The 12,780-nt window shown below is 35.8% G+C and overlaps 2 protein-coding genes and 1 long non-coding RNA gene across 7 annotated transcripts in view; 1 reads left to right on the forward strand and 2 right to left on the reverse strand.

Annotated features, from left to right (window-relative positions):
* LOC132117150 (ankyrin-1-like) overlaps positions 1-6,341 on the reverse strand; it is a 73,951-nt gene extending 67,610 nt beyond the window's left edge. For 2 of the 4 annotated variants that reach the window (XM_059526243.1, XM_059526242.1), the window contains exons 1-3: positions 6,065-6,337; positions 5,858-5,964; positions 5,051-5,607 (exon numbers count right to left, since the gene is read on the reverse strand). In XM_059526243.1, coding sequence (XP_059382226.1) covers positions 5,051-5,176 — 126 coding nt within the window. In that variant the 5' untranslated portion in view covers positions 5,177-5,607; positions 5,858-5,964; positions 6,065-6,337. Of the gene's footprint in view, positions 1-5,050; positions 5,608-5,857; positions 5,965-6,064 lie in introns of all 4 variants that reach the window. The other 2 variants (XM_059526245.1, XM_059526244.1) reach the window with 2 other exon arrangements.
* Positions 6,342-6,569: 228 nt separating this feature from the next.
* On the reverse strand, positions 6,570-12,678 carry LOC132117175 (uncharacterized). Of its 2 annotated transcripts, XM_059526274.1 has the most exons (8): positions 12,130-12,678; positions 12,013-12,042; positions 9,282-9,554; positions 9,047-9,157; positions 8,810-8,837; positions 8,712-8,731; positions 8,458-8,510; positions 6,572-8,255 (listed from the first exon to the last, which is right to left on the reverse strand). In XM_059526274.1, the coding sequence occupies exons 1-8, from the start codon at positions 12,149-12,151 to the stop codon at positions 8,139-8,141; spliced, it is 654 nt and encodes a 217-aa protein (XP_059382257.1). In that variant the 5' UTR covers positions 12,152-12,678; the 3' UTR covers positions 6,572-8,138. The 2 variants fall into 2 exon arrangements, with proteins under 2 accessions (XP_059382256.1, XP_059382257.1); XM_059526273.1 differs by having other exon boundaries at positions 6,570-8,255; positions 12,013-12,678.
* Positions 7,027-8,454, forward strand: LOC132117176 (uncharacterized). Its single transcript, XR_009425736.1, has 2 exons — positions 7,027-7,133; positions 8,134-8,454. It is a non-coding gene; the product is annotated as an uncharacterized LOC132117176 (long non-coding RNA).
* Positions 12,679-12,780: the final 102 nt, after the last annotated feature.

A 12,780-nucleotide genomic window follows, 5' to 3' on the forward strand; every position in this document is an offset into this window, starting at 1 on the left:
CACCGGGCCCACTCATTGTTTTAATCATACACTAGATTTAATTATATCGCATGGAATCGATCTTACTGCTATAGATATTGTACCCCAAAGTGATGATATTACAGACCATTTCCTTGTATCGTGCATGCTGCGTATAACTGATATTAACTATATGTCTCAGCGATACCGTCTGGGCAGAACTATTGTTCCAGCCACCAAAGAAAGATTCGCAAATAACCTGCCTGATATATCTCAACTGCTATTTGTACCCAAAAATACACATGAATTAGATGAAATTACTGACAACATGGGCACTATTTTCTCTAATACATTAGAAGCTGTTGCCCCCATCAAATTGAAAAAGGTTAGAGAAAAACGTACCGTGCCATGGTATAAAAGTAATACTCACTCTCTCAAGAAAGTAACTCGTAGTCTTGAACGCAAATGGAGAAAAACTAACTTGGAAGTTTTTAGAAGTTTTTAGAATTGCATGGAAAAACAGTATGTCCAGCTATAGACAGGCTCTAAAAACTGCTAGGGCAGAGCATATCCACAAACTCATTGAAAATAACCAAAACAATCCAAGATTTTTATTTAGCACAGTGGCTAAATTAACAAATAACCAGACGCCACCTGATTCAAATATTCCACCAACGTTAAATAGTAATGACTTTATGAATTTCTTCACTGATAAAATAGATAACATTAGAAATACAATAGCGAATGTAGATTCTACAGCGTCTAACACTTCAGTTTCATCCATCACACCCAAAGATAAACTGCAGTGCTTTACAAATATAGGACAGGAAGAGCTAAATAAACTTATCACTGTATCAAAACCAACAACATGTTTATTAGATCCTGTACCCACTAAATTACTGAAAGAGCTGTTACCTGTAGCCGAAGAACCGCTTCTCAAAATCATTAACTCGTCGTTATCTTTAGGTCACGTCCCAAAACCATTCAAGCTGGCGGTTATCAAGCCTCTTATTAAGAAACCAAAACTAGATCCTAGTGTACTGGCAAATTATAGGCCTATTTCAAATCTTCCATTTATGTCTACAATTTAAGAAAAAGTTGTGTCTGCTCAATTGAGCACCTTCCTGCATAAAAATGATCTGTATGAAGAATTTCAGTCAGGTTTTAGGCCCCACCATAGCACAGAAATTGCACTTGTTAAAATTACAAATGACCTGCTCCTTGCGTCAGATCAAGGCTGCATCTCATTTCTAGTCTTACTTGATCTTAGTGCTGCGTTCGACACCATAGATCATGACATACTCATAGATCGATTACAAAACTATACAGGTATTCAAGGGCAGGCTCTAAGATGGTTTAGATCCTACCTGTCCAATCGCTACCATTTTGTTTACTTAAATGGGGTGTCATCTCATTTATCATCAGTAAAATATGGAGTGCCACAAGGATCCGTCTTAGGTCCCCTTCTATTTTCAATATACATGTTGCCCCTTGGTAATATTATTAGAAAATACGGAATTAGCTTCCACTGTTATGCTGATGATACTCAGCTATATATCTCAACGAGACCAGATGAAACTTCCCAATTATTTAAACTAACAGAGTGTGTTAAAAATGTAAAATATTGGATGACAAATAATTTTCTCCAATCAAATTCGGATAAGACAGAGATATTAATTATTGGACCAAAAAACACCACACAGAATCTTGTAGATTACAATCTGTAGCTAGACGGATGTACTGTTACTTCCTCTACAGTCAGAAATCTGGGTGTTATATTAGACAGCAATTTGTCTTTTGAAAATCATATTTCCAATGTTACAAAAACTGCATTCTTCCATCTTAGAAACATTGCCAAGCTATGAAACATGTTATCTGTTTCTGATGCAGAAAAGCTAGTTCATGCATTCATGACCTCTAGACTGGACTATTGTAATGGTTGTCCTGCTTCGTCAATAAACAAGCTACAGGTAGTCCAAAATGCAGCAGCTAGAGTCCTTACCAGGTCAAGAAAATATGATCATATTACCCCAATTTTACAGTCTCTGCACTGGCTACCTATTAAGTTCCGTATCAGTTACAAATTATCATTACTTACCTATAAGGCCCTAAATGGTTTAGCTCCTGCGTACCTAACTAGTCCACTAAAGGAGGTAGAGCTTTCTCACATTTGGCTCCCAAACTCTGGGATAGCCTTCCTGATAATGTTCGGGGTTCAGACACACTCTCTCTGTTTAAATCTAGATTAAAAACACATCTCTTTCGCCAAGCATACGAATAATGTATCTTTTAAATTGTGAGTGTAGTTGCATCTGATCAAATGTGCATTCTTATTCTTTAGCTTGGGTTAAACTAATTTTACTTTGTTGGATCAGCAGCTATGCTAATGATGTCTCTATTTTGTTTCTATGTTTTGCCACGGGATTTACATCCCGTGGTAACTAGGATTTACACAAGCTCCAGTCTGGATCCAGAACACCTGAGAAGAGATGATGGTGACCCTCAGAGGACCCCAGATGATCCTAACCTTGAATCAACAAACAGAACTAACAATTATTGATACATGTGTGATTGCATCATATAATAACTATTAATTAATAATATTGATAGTTCATCGTTTAGCTGACTATTATTATTATTATTTTTTATTTTTTATAAAATCCTGTCTAACGTGCACAAACTACTAGCTACTACTAGCTACTACTAAATATTGTAGAAACATAATTTTCTGTAAAGTTGCTTTGTAATGATTTGTATTGTAAAAAGCGCTATACAAATAAACTTGAATTGAATTGAATTGTTCCATGAATGTTAAAGGTTCTTTAACATTGAACCCTGCATAGATGCAAATAAAGAAACTTTATTTTTAATAGTGTAGCCACATAATCTGCTGCACATGCTAAAATGTGTAGTATACAGACACTAGACATTGAGCTACAGTACATTCCACAATGCAATGTGGTTAAACTTCCATTTCCGATGTGACGAATGAACAGTAATTTATGCATTGTAACTTTCCATATTTCTGAACTTTCTCTAACAAGATATTTCTGCACAAAATCAGATTAAAATGTAACAAAATAAAAATATGCAGATGCAGATGCAACTAACTGAATTAAATGCACCATGTGTCAACAATATAGCATACTGTGTGATGTTTAATGTTACATAATACAGATTTAAATAAAAAATAAAAAATAGTACTATGCCGTATATAATGCAGTATTCAGTAAGGGCTAATATTTCAATTGGAACACAGCCAGTTTCTCTGTGTCTCACACTCTGGGCACTTGACATCATTTTTCTCTGGACATCCACCTCAGGGATGTGTAAAAATCACAACACAACTGTTTGTCCACCCACAGCTGCGATCTCACAAGGCCATAGACTGTCCAAAACGCTTTGAGACCTCAGCAAAACTGACACATCTTCAGGAACTCGATGACACTAGGGGTCAACAATCTTTATGACATGAAGTGCCATTTTTTATTTATCATAGCAATCACTGCACCACATTGACTTTTATGATAAATGGTGGTGATAAATGTCAAAGTTGGGATGAAAAGAAAATTCAATTTATTCTGTAAATGCATGCTACAGATTTGAGTGTGAATTATTCATCCATGTATGGTTTCGTTTTTAACATCTTTTTGAGAGCATAATTTTATATTGAAAGTAATCATTTTTTCAGAGTATAATTCTTGACTTAAATCTTGTGATGTTTTATTTCTTTACTAATTGTTTATTAATTATGGACCCTGATTTCAACTTTAATTGAAATAAACAACAAAATTCTAATCATATAATATTCCTCTCTTTCTCTGTTTTTCTTTATGTGCCAGTATTTATCCTTCTGCGTGCCAATGGTTGAACTCATGGCCAGGGTTACAGACTGGTTTAAGCCTGAAGCTGCAAGCTCATATAAACATATGCATCTTGCATTAGCTGTAGCTGTCGCATTACATTAGCCCTTAGGCAACAAACGGTTTGCATTTTAACAAAACAATTATGTCAAAATCCACTAATATGAAAAAAAGCTCAAGGGTTGCATATGAAAAGTGAGTGGTGAACTGCTTATTAAACAAAACACTATTTTAAGCAAATCAAAAAAGCAACAGTGTCATCAAACCCCTGTGTAATCTCTAGGGGTCACTGACAGCCTTGACAAATGCTTCATCAGACGTCCCACCGAAGATTAAACAGCCAACTCTCAAGGACAGTCCTCCTAAGAGTGATCTTTAGACTCCAGTATCTTTTTGTGTCACTGCGTGTGTATGAGCAACTCACTTCTGTTAATTGGTGCTACACTGACATTCAACCACCGCCGGCCACGTATCTATGCCCGATCATGTAGTTATGCGAGCATGCTGATAAATTCTAGGCTGACAGGTTTTATGAGCCTTGGTGAGCAGGCGGGAGAAGAGTCATCACCCCGGCCTCTGCCGATCTTGTTGTCTTCAGCTCTAACCTGAGTCACGTGTACTTCTTGACTCCCCCTGCTCTCGGGTGAAGCCAAAATCTGCATGCACGCGACCATACATCTTCGCATGCACATTGGTGGAAGGTAAGGTAAGTAAGTAGGCAGCCAGAGGGCTCAGAGCAGCAGAGCTCCCATAATGGACTTCAGCTCCCATTCCATCATACAAACAGTAATGAGAATTGGTGGCAAAAGCAGGTGCAGACATTACGCTCACGTTCTTCCAAAGTTCACGCTTATGGCATCGATATGAGGTGGTGTAGCATGCCAATGACAGGCGGAGGGAATGCGACAAACAATGGAGCCTGCGGCTGGTGCATCTGAATACATAAAGCAATTGAGATTGCTTTGATGCAGAATCAGTCATAAAAAGCATTTGCTTGTAAATCGATCGAGCAGGATGTTCCCCAAAGAACCGAGGGGCTACTTGACCAATCATCTCAGTCATGATCCTCCCTCATCTACCCTGCCAGACAACAGCATCTTCTTCAAACATAATCTGTGGACAACCAGCTCTAGCTGACTGGTTAACACAATGAGTCAGTGATATGTGTGAAGGTGTGTGTATCCTTCCCCATGCGCAAAAAGAGCAAGGAGGGGTGTTTTTTCTGTTACCTTGCGTCTACGGTCTTTCGATCGGTTCCTCTTCTTGATCTTCTCCTCCTCCTTCTCTCGCAGCTCTTGAGCTGCGAGCTCCTGTAGGTCCTTGTTCTTGCGGATCTGCTTAGCGGCTTGCGCCATGGTGCCGCTGAAACAAGCAGTGCTGCGCCTATAACGGAGGCTGTCGCTGTCCCTGCGGCGGCCAGTGCGGGAGAGGCGGTGGCGCTGTGCGCGCCTGTGAGGAGTGAGCGCCCTGCACGGCTCTAGGCAGCAAGTTCCCTCAGCAGCGTGCCACAAAAGAGATGATGCTGCTGCCTGCCTGCCTGCTTGCTCCTCATCCAAGCAAGATCCTTCCCATCCCCCCCTCCCTTCTCTCTCTCTCTTTCAACACACCAGTCAGTCACGCAGTCCGAGCCTCAGCAGTGAGGGATACTGCAGCAGCTCGATTTTTCTTCCTCTATCTCTCTTTCTCACTCACAGTCTCCCATTTTTCTCAGCAGAGATACTGCCAACTGTTTACCACACGTCTGTTGTATTATTGTCGTCTTCTTTGTGCAGATCTGCAGGATGTGCTTGAAAACAATAAGCGCACAAATTTACAAATTTAGTATTTCTTTCCACACAGACTGGTTGTGCAATAAAAAAAAACATCTTTTGTTTGATCATTTACTGTATATTTGCCTCTCATACAACCTTCTGTGGTTGGTTTCTATATTACTAGTGTGATGCATTCAGTTGGGTGCATTTTCTGGTTCTAATTGAAGACAGGTTCCCATTTGATTTCCCATTTGAGTGAAAGGGTTTAGAGCAATAACAGCTTACCTCATAAAAACTGCATGTACAATCTCACTCCATCTCTCCAGACTGTGGTTTTCCATGAGAAAGGGCTTGTGCATTGTTGTCTATGCAGTAATTTGGTCCATTTCGACCTGCAGATTATGGGAGAAAGACAATGTGTGTACATGACAAAGAGAGAGACAGAGAGAGATAGGTTGCATTATCACTCGTTTATTGCATCAAGATACGTACCAGTCGCTTTATGTCAAGGAAAACCCTATGGAACCATCCAGATTCTTCCCAGAGCTATCATGCCATTCCTCTCTTGTATTTTGTAATTTATACAGTAATGACAAATTATTTTTTTTATTAGTGAACATATGGGATGCAGTGTGGTATTTATTTTTCCTGGTTTATTTTACAATACTGTGCAAAATGTGAGATTGTGGAGTAACAGTTATGTAAAAAGGAACCAGTGCATTACAATTCAGAGCCCATCTGAAGTAAAATGCAGGCAGAAGCGTTTGCCTCTGAGAATGATGTCAGAGTCATGTGACAGATCAGTCATATTTATTTATGCTTGTCATGACACTAGGCTCTACATTATCCTTCAGCTGCTTGATTTCTCTTCCTCTAAACAAAATGATCTACTGATTTCCTTAGTAATTACAGTGACAGTCTTTGTTTACATCACATACTGTACTGTAAAAGCCTATTCATGACATATTTGGTGGAAATCTGGTTATTAGGTTGGTTTTGGATGCTTTAAGATGTCATGGGTTTGCAATAACATGTAAATCAACATAGAAAGCATAAATACATAGTATGATAATAGATATTTCCCAGTTATTTAGTTTTTATTTTTTGCAGTGCTTTAAAAAGAGAATTGGACCCATCAGTCTAGATTTTTCTGCTATTTCAGAGTGATAATTCACATGGAAAGAAAAACTGTGCATTAGCAAAGTTGGCAGATTTCATGATGAATGGGAATACTAGCAGACAGTTTTCTTCAGGTAATATCTAAAGGGTTTGTTGTGCTGGCTAATATAGAAGTTGTAATTTGACTTATACAGACACCTAACAGTGAGTATGCCATTTCCAATTACAGCAAAACTTTTCAATTACCAATTCCACTGTAGAGATATCCTATTTGGAGTCAACCATAATTCTATTTATTCCAAAAAAGTGTCAAACAACAGGTGTTGTGGGTAAATCGAGAATTAGCTAATATGGCTACCCCCATGAGGCGACCCGCTAACTTGCATGTTAAGTAAATATTAATTTCGAGGCGACTGATGTGACTTTTAACATCCCATACAAGGTTGGTATTATATATGTGTACAACTTCTTAGTGTATAAAAAAAACTGACTAGGCCATTAGCCATCTCACAGAAATTAACGTTAGCTCAAAGTTTTAGAAGCTCTTTAACATCCTGTCTGGTGTTGCCCAGGTATGTAAAATTCAACAATTAGACATTCGTTACAATGTCTACACAACAGTATCATACTCGGAAAATAATTTATTGTGTGGTATTGTACAAAGAAAGTGGTAGAAATATAACTTATTTAATTTTGACTCTTTCACAAATCAATAACAGGCCTACTGGACAACGTAATTATACTTTAGTTTTAAGTGTAGCCTACTCACATAACGCAGCCAGTCTGCTCTCCACTACAAACTGATTTTCTTCAGCAAGCTCAATGACAGAGAAACGTTTAATACTTTGCATTTTGTGAGTGAAGACCAATTTTGGTTTGCCGACGGCAGATGTCGTCATCTAGTGGACTCTATACAGCACAACAGATTTCCATTCTACAGTCAGTCAGTCAGTCAGTCAGTCGAACGATAGGACATGGGGACATTTCATTATATCGGCTTTTATAAACCGAGAAAACAGATAATTTTTCCCCGATACTGCATTTGCTATGATGTATCTGAAAACTAATTTATTTAGCAAACAAATTAAGTATCCTGTGCTAACCTATTCTAAAACACACAGATTGATTTTGTGGGGATTTAATCTGTAGTTTAATCTAAAACAAAACCAACAAAAAAAGGGTTTCAAGTTAACTATACCTGTCATCAAGAGGTGTAGCTATCAAAAGAGTGCCGTTATAGCAAACCTAATGTCAACTCCACTACAAATTCAACCACTTTCTGATTTGTATTATCAGTTGAACAGATTATTTTGGGTGAGTTTATTATATAAAATCAAGTCATGAGAACCATAAGACATTTGCTCAAAACAGCACATATCATTTTTATTTCATCCTTGGTGGCTTAAATCCCTGAGGAGGGAAAACATCTATTGTTGTTACAGGTTGTTTAGCGCATGACCACTGTGGCGTATTCAGTTCCTGATTCATACTTCACTGCAGGAGCAGAGTTTTCACCAGCACCTGAATAATTCACCGTGGCATATAATAGCTCATTCTCTACGACCTGTGAAAAACATGTTGAAATTAAACATTACAAATGAGTATTTCTCTAAATCATGTTCATAAAAACATTCATAACGGCAGAGAAATGCATTTTTTGACTGATATGTAGTTACATGTAAACATTCAAAGTGAATTTAAAACCTGTATGACTTCCTCGCATGTCGTTTTGATTTCAAAAGTAATTCAATAAATAAATAATGTACCTCTGTTTTTTCTTCCTCAACTTCAACAGTACTCGAATTTGCATCTTGGTTGTCTAAAAAAAAGAGAATTTGTCATGAATTGTATGTATTCTTTAAATAAAAAAAATATAAATATTAATTCACCTCAACATCATACCAATCATGACCTCAGAATTGTCCATTTACTAAAAGAACAGTGAGGTGCAATGCAAGTTTGGACAAATATACAGAAGTTACAAGCATTTCTGCTGATAAAATTATCCAAACTCACTCACCATTGTCCATTACCTGGGTTCTGTAAGAAAACAAAAACATAACATTTAGAGAATCGTAGGTTTATACCAAATATTTCAGCTGAATAATATGCACTGACCTCGCTGGTTGTAACTTTTGTTTATACCCTAAAAAAAAAAAATGTAATGAATAAATACATTTTGTAGACTACTGGAGACATTGGGCAGTAACTATCAAAAATGTGTATATTATGGTAATTCATGTTTGGTGGTTATAAAGCAGGTTAGGGTTAGGATTATGCATGTGTGAAATGTGAAATCATTCTTTTGACATAACCAGAATTACATGAGAGAACGTTGTGTTTGTGGTTTCTTACCTTGTTTTTTGGTCACATAGATAACACATATGATGATGGAGATGAGCAAAGAGAGCAGAATCAGTGTCCCCATGATAACCAGATATATAAGAGTGTATTTACCAGAATGAGCTAAAGATGAAAACAGATAAGCAGTTTTTAAAATGTTGAATCTGTGTACTCTGTCTAGATTAAAAAAAATGTTTTATTACATTACAATGGTTTAAAACAAACAAACAAAAAAAAAGCAATTTACATATCCTCCACACTGTAATGGTGTCATTTTGGCTTGTTTTGTTGTCATTGTTGAGTTTACAGTGGACGATAATAGTTGTTCGGAACTCCTCTCGATCTTTTCCCTGTAAAAGCTGCTCTCCACTGACAGTAAGAATACAGCAATTGTCAGAGGAATTCTGATAACCAAGTTTTCTTGAATCAGCATAGAATAAGCACGTAGCCTGTTCTCGGTGACAGCATGTCAGATTCGTCCGGTCACTGAGAGTCATCACTCCAAGACCAACATTAAAATCTGTATAGGGGTAGCAGATTGAATGAGGGATTGAAAATGATTACAAATACATAATCTCATGCACATAACAACTAACCCTCAGGAACATGAGCACTGGTACTGTTCATATGGGTCATTCCTAGGATTTGGTAATATTTCAGTCCCCAAGAGTTTCTCAAGTGGTGGTTCACCAAAATTATAAAAAAAAAAAATTATTTTCACTAAACTTTGGTATGCCCATCATAATGAATAAAATATATTATTGCAATTTAATATATATATATATATATATATATATATATATATATATATAGCATAAAATAAAGTCTTAAACATAGCATTTTGTCATTTCCCAGAGTCGCTACACTGAGTCTGTATTTTGATAATTATTATTGAAATGTGCATAGTGTCTGTGATTTTGGGCATTAATGTAAGCATTTATTTGTGTTCCTTTCTTGTGAAAAATAATTCCTTGAAAACTGCAAGATATTTGATGGAAAACAGACTTTAAAGTTATGTCCCCCAGTCTGAACTCAATAATTTATCATGTGTCATTGGTGCAGAAAATGTTAGTATCATACTTTTTATTCATATTTTTTTAGGCATATTGTAGTCAGGGGTGTTACTGTTGAGCTTAACAGCTCAACCCCGTCACATAAAATTAAGATAGAAAATGATTATTTTTCAATGTTTTATTTGAAGCTGTAAGTATATACAGTGTACTTATTTTATTGCTGCCATATATGGTCTACTCACACTGCATGAGAAGCAGTGGCCATATTGAGAGAAAAACCACAAGCCTACCACATACAACACTGTCATAAATACATGTATTCAAAAATAAATGTATGAACAGCATTATTAACGCGTGACAGGGTTATTTACTTCATTTATTAATCATTTTAATGAAAAAAAGTAATAGTTATAGTAATAGTTAATAAATATATACTTACAAAAATCATGACAACCCATAATTTTGTTATAAATGTAATTTTATACTTGTCCACTTAAACTTTGACACATCAGAAATTGCACCCACGTTTGCAACTGAAAGACAATGTTGGGCATGCAGATATGCTGACCCAGACATTATGAGAGAGAAACAAAACCGAAAATTAAAATTGACGGCAATGTATCCCTTCAAATGTGTTAGTCTTCAACCCTGTCACACCTTTTTACATTCATATTTTTCTAAAATATAGGCAAGACAATTTAGAATGAAAGCTGATTAACATTTGACATGTTAAAGACTTAAACAATAAAACAGTGGTTTGAGTTAAACTTCTAAATCAATTCTTTTTTTTTTTTTTTTTAAATAGAGACCAGACACGCAATTTGTGCATTTTTAGCTTTAGTCCTATACAAAATGAGAAATATATGATAAATGTTACATCTGTTACCATTAAAATTGCTATGAAGGATACATATGAGGTAGATGTACAAGTTCTGTCTAAAATCCTTTTTAAACCAATCCCATTTTGGCCGCTATAGAGAATAAAGTTGTCTAAATCTGAAAAACACTTAAAATAATAAAAGTGTCTTTAATGAAATGTAATAAAAGGCGGGAAATTATTATTATTATTTTTTTAGTTTTGATTTGTACCTAATCAGCATTTAGAAAATGAATCATAATTAGTTGAAACGTTTGTTATATATAACATTTTTATATCATGTTTATATATGATATATATGTTCGTGTGTGTGTGTGACCCTGGACCACAAAACCAGTCATTAAGGGTAAAAACATTTTTATTGAGATTTATACATTTGAATGCTGAATAAATAAGCTTTCCATTGACGTATGGTTTGTTAGGAAAGGACAATATTTGGCAGATATACACCCAACAAACAAATAATAATAATAATAAACAAATCTGGAATCTGAGGGTGCAAAAAATAAACGAAATAATGAAAACTGCCTTTATAGTTGTCAAAATGAAGATCTTAGCCATGCATATTACAAATCAAACATGGAACATTACCTTTGCTTAAGGTCTGAAAATATACCCAAGTGAATTAAGAGGTTTTGTGTTCTGGGTCACACACACACACACACACACACACACATATATATATTTAAATATATATATATATATATATATATAGCTGTTAATATGTACAGGGGATAGACAAAATAACATGAACACTCATTATTTAAAGTTTTTAAATCAGTGTAGTTTAAGATGTGTTCAGCAGGGTTTAGTATACTCAAATAGTTTAGTGTTTTAAGAACAATAAATGTTACGATTATGACTGCACACACAAAGCATGGAAAAATGTCATGCTTTGAATGAAAAGGACTGTGAAACACTATCAACCTTTAAAGTTTCAACCCAGGTTTAGAGGGAATGTAACTGTTCTCAGTTAAAAAACAAAACAAAAAACAATATTTTAATTTTGCTACAGTGGGTTTCTGAGGGTTAAAGCAAAAGTTGATGTCATCTGTACATAATTCATAAACAAAACATTAACTACATACCTGCATTTGCCAATTTGGTAAAAAGAATCACTGTAAAATAAACAATGTAAAGAGTGAGCCAACACATATCAGTCAAACAAACACTCTGTACACAGACGATTAAAATGAAGCACTTACAGAATATACCCAGCTGGATCATATTTTCAGGTGCTCAAGTTGAAACAGTAACACTGGTTAGAATGATCAAGTCTTTATGCAACATCTAGCATGACAATGTCATAGTTTTAAAAAAAAGTACACCGGATGCACGGTTGCCATTTTTGCATACAGGTTTGTTTTCCTGCCAAACTCTTAGAAGGCGAGATCTCTGCAAGACTAGATTCTCTCTACATAACTGACAATGACCAGCAATTCCACTTTTAAGTAAATTATTCATAACTACACTAAAGAATAATTTAGAAAAGACCACATTAGTTGCCTCAAGCCAAGCATAAGACGAAAAAACATAGAATGCTGTTGGGTGAGGCTATATACTTAGTGACAAATACTACAGTTATGAAACTGTCCAGAACATGCATGGACCATTGAGCAAGCGAATGAAAGGAAACAGATGGCAGATGTTCTCACTCGCAGGCTTGACAACATATTTTAAACTGAACTTAACCTTTGCACTTAAGTCTTTGAGCAAAGTCATTCTGACTCTGAGATTTTAATATACATCTGTATTCATACACGGGCCTGTTTTAAAGATCTGAAATGCTGCTTTTATAGCCAAAATGATATTAAAAATACAAGAATGGATTCAAACTTCATTTGAATCACTGCATC

This window comes from Carassius carassius, chromosome 36, assembly GCF_963082965.1.
Source record: "Carassius carassius chromosome 36, fCarCar2.1, whole genome shotgun sequence".
Classification (NCBI taxonomy): Eukaryota; Metazoa; Chordata; class Actinopteri; order Cypriniformes; family Cyprinidae; genus Carassius; species Carassius carassius.

What these genes read in the sequence shown, in the direction of transcription:
- LOC132117175 (XM_059526273.1), bottom strand. Translation starts at nt 12,151, where the DNA reads ATGATCCAGCTGGGTATATTCTGTAAGTGCTTCATTTTAATCGTCTGT. An exon ending in CATTACAGTGTGGAGGATAT is followed by an intron (nt 9,158 to 9,281) that starts GTAAATTGCTTT and finishes TTTCATCTTTAG; the next exon opens with CTCATTCTGGTAAATACACT. An exon ending in CTATGTGACCAAAAAACAAG is followed by an intron (nt 8,838 to 9,046) that starts GTAAGAAACCAC and finishes TTTTTTTTTTAG; the next exon opens with GGTATAAACAAAAGTTACAA.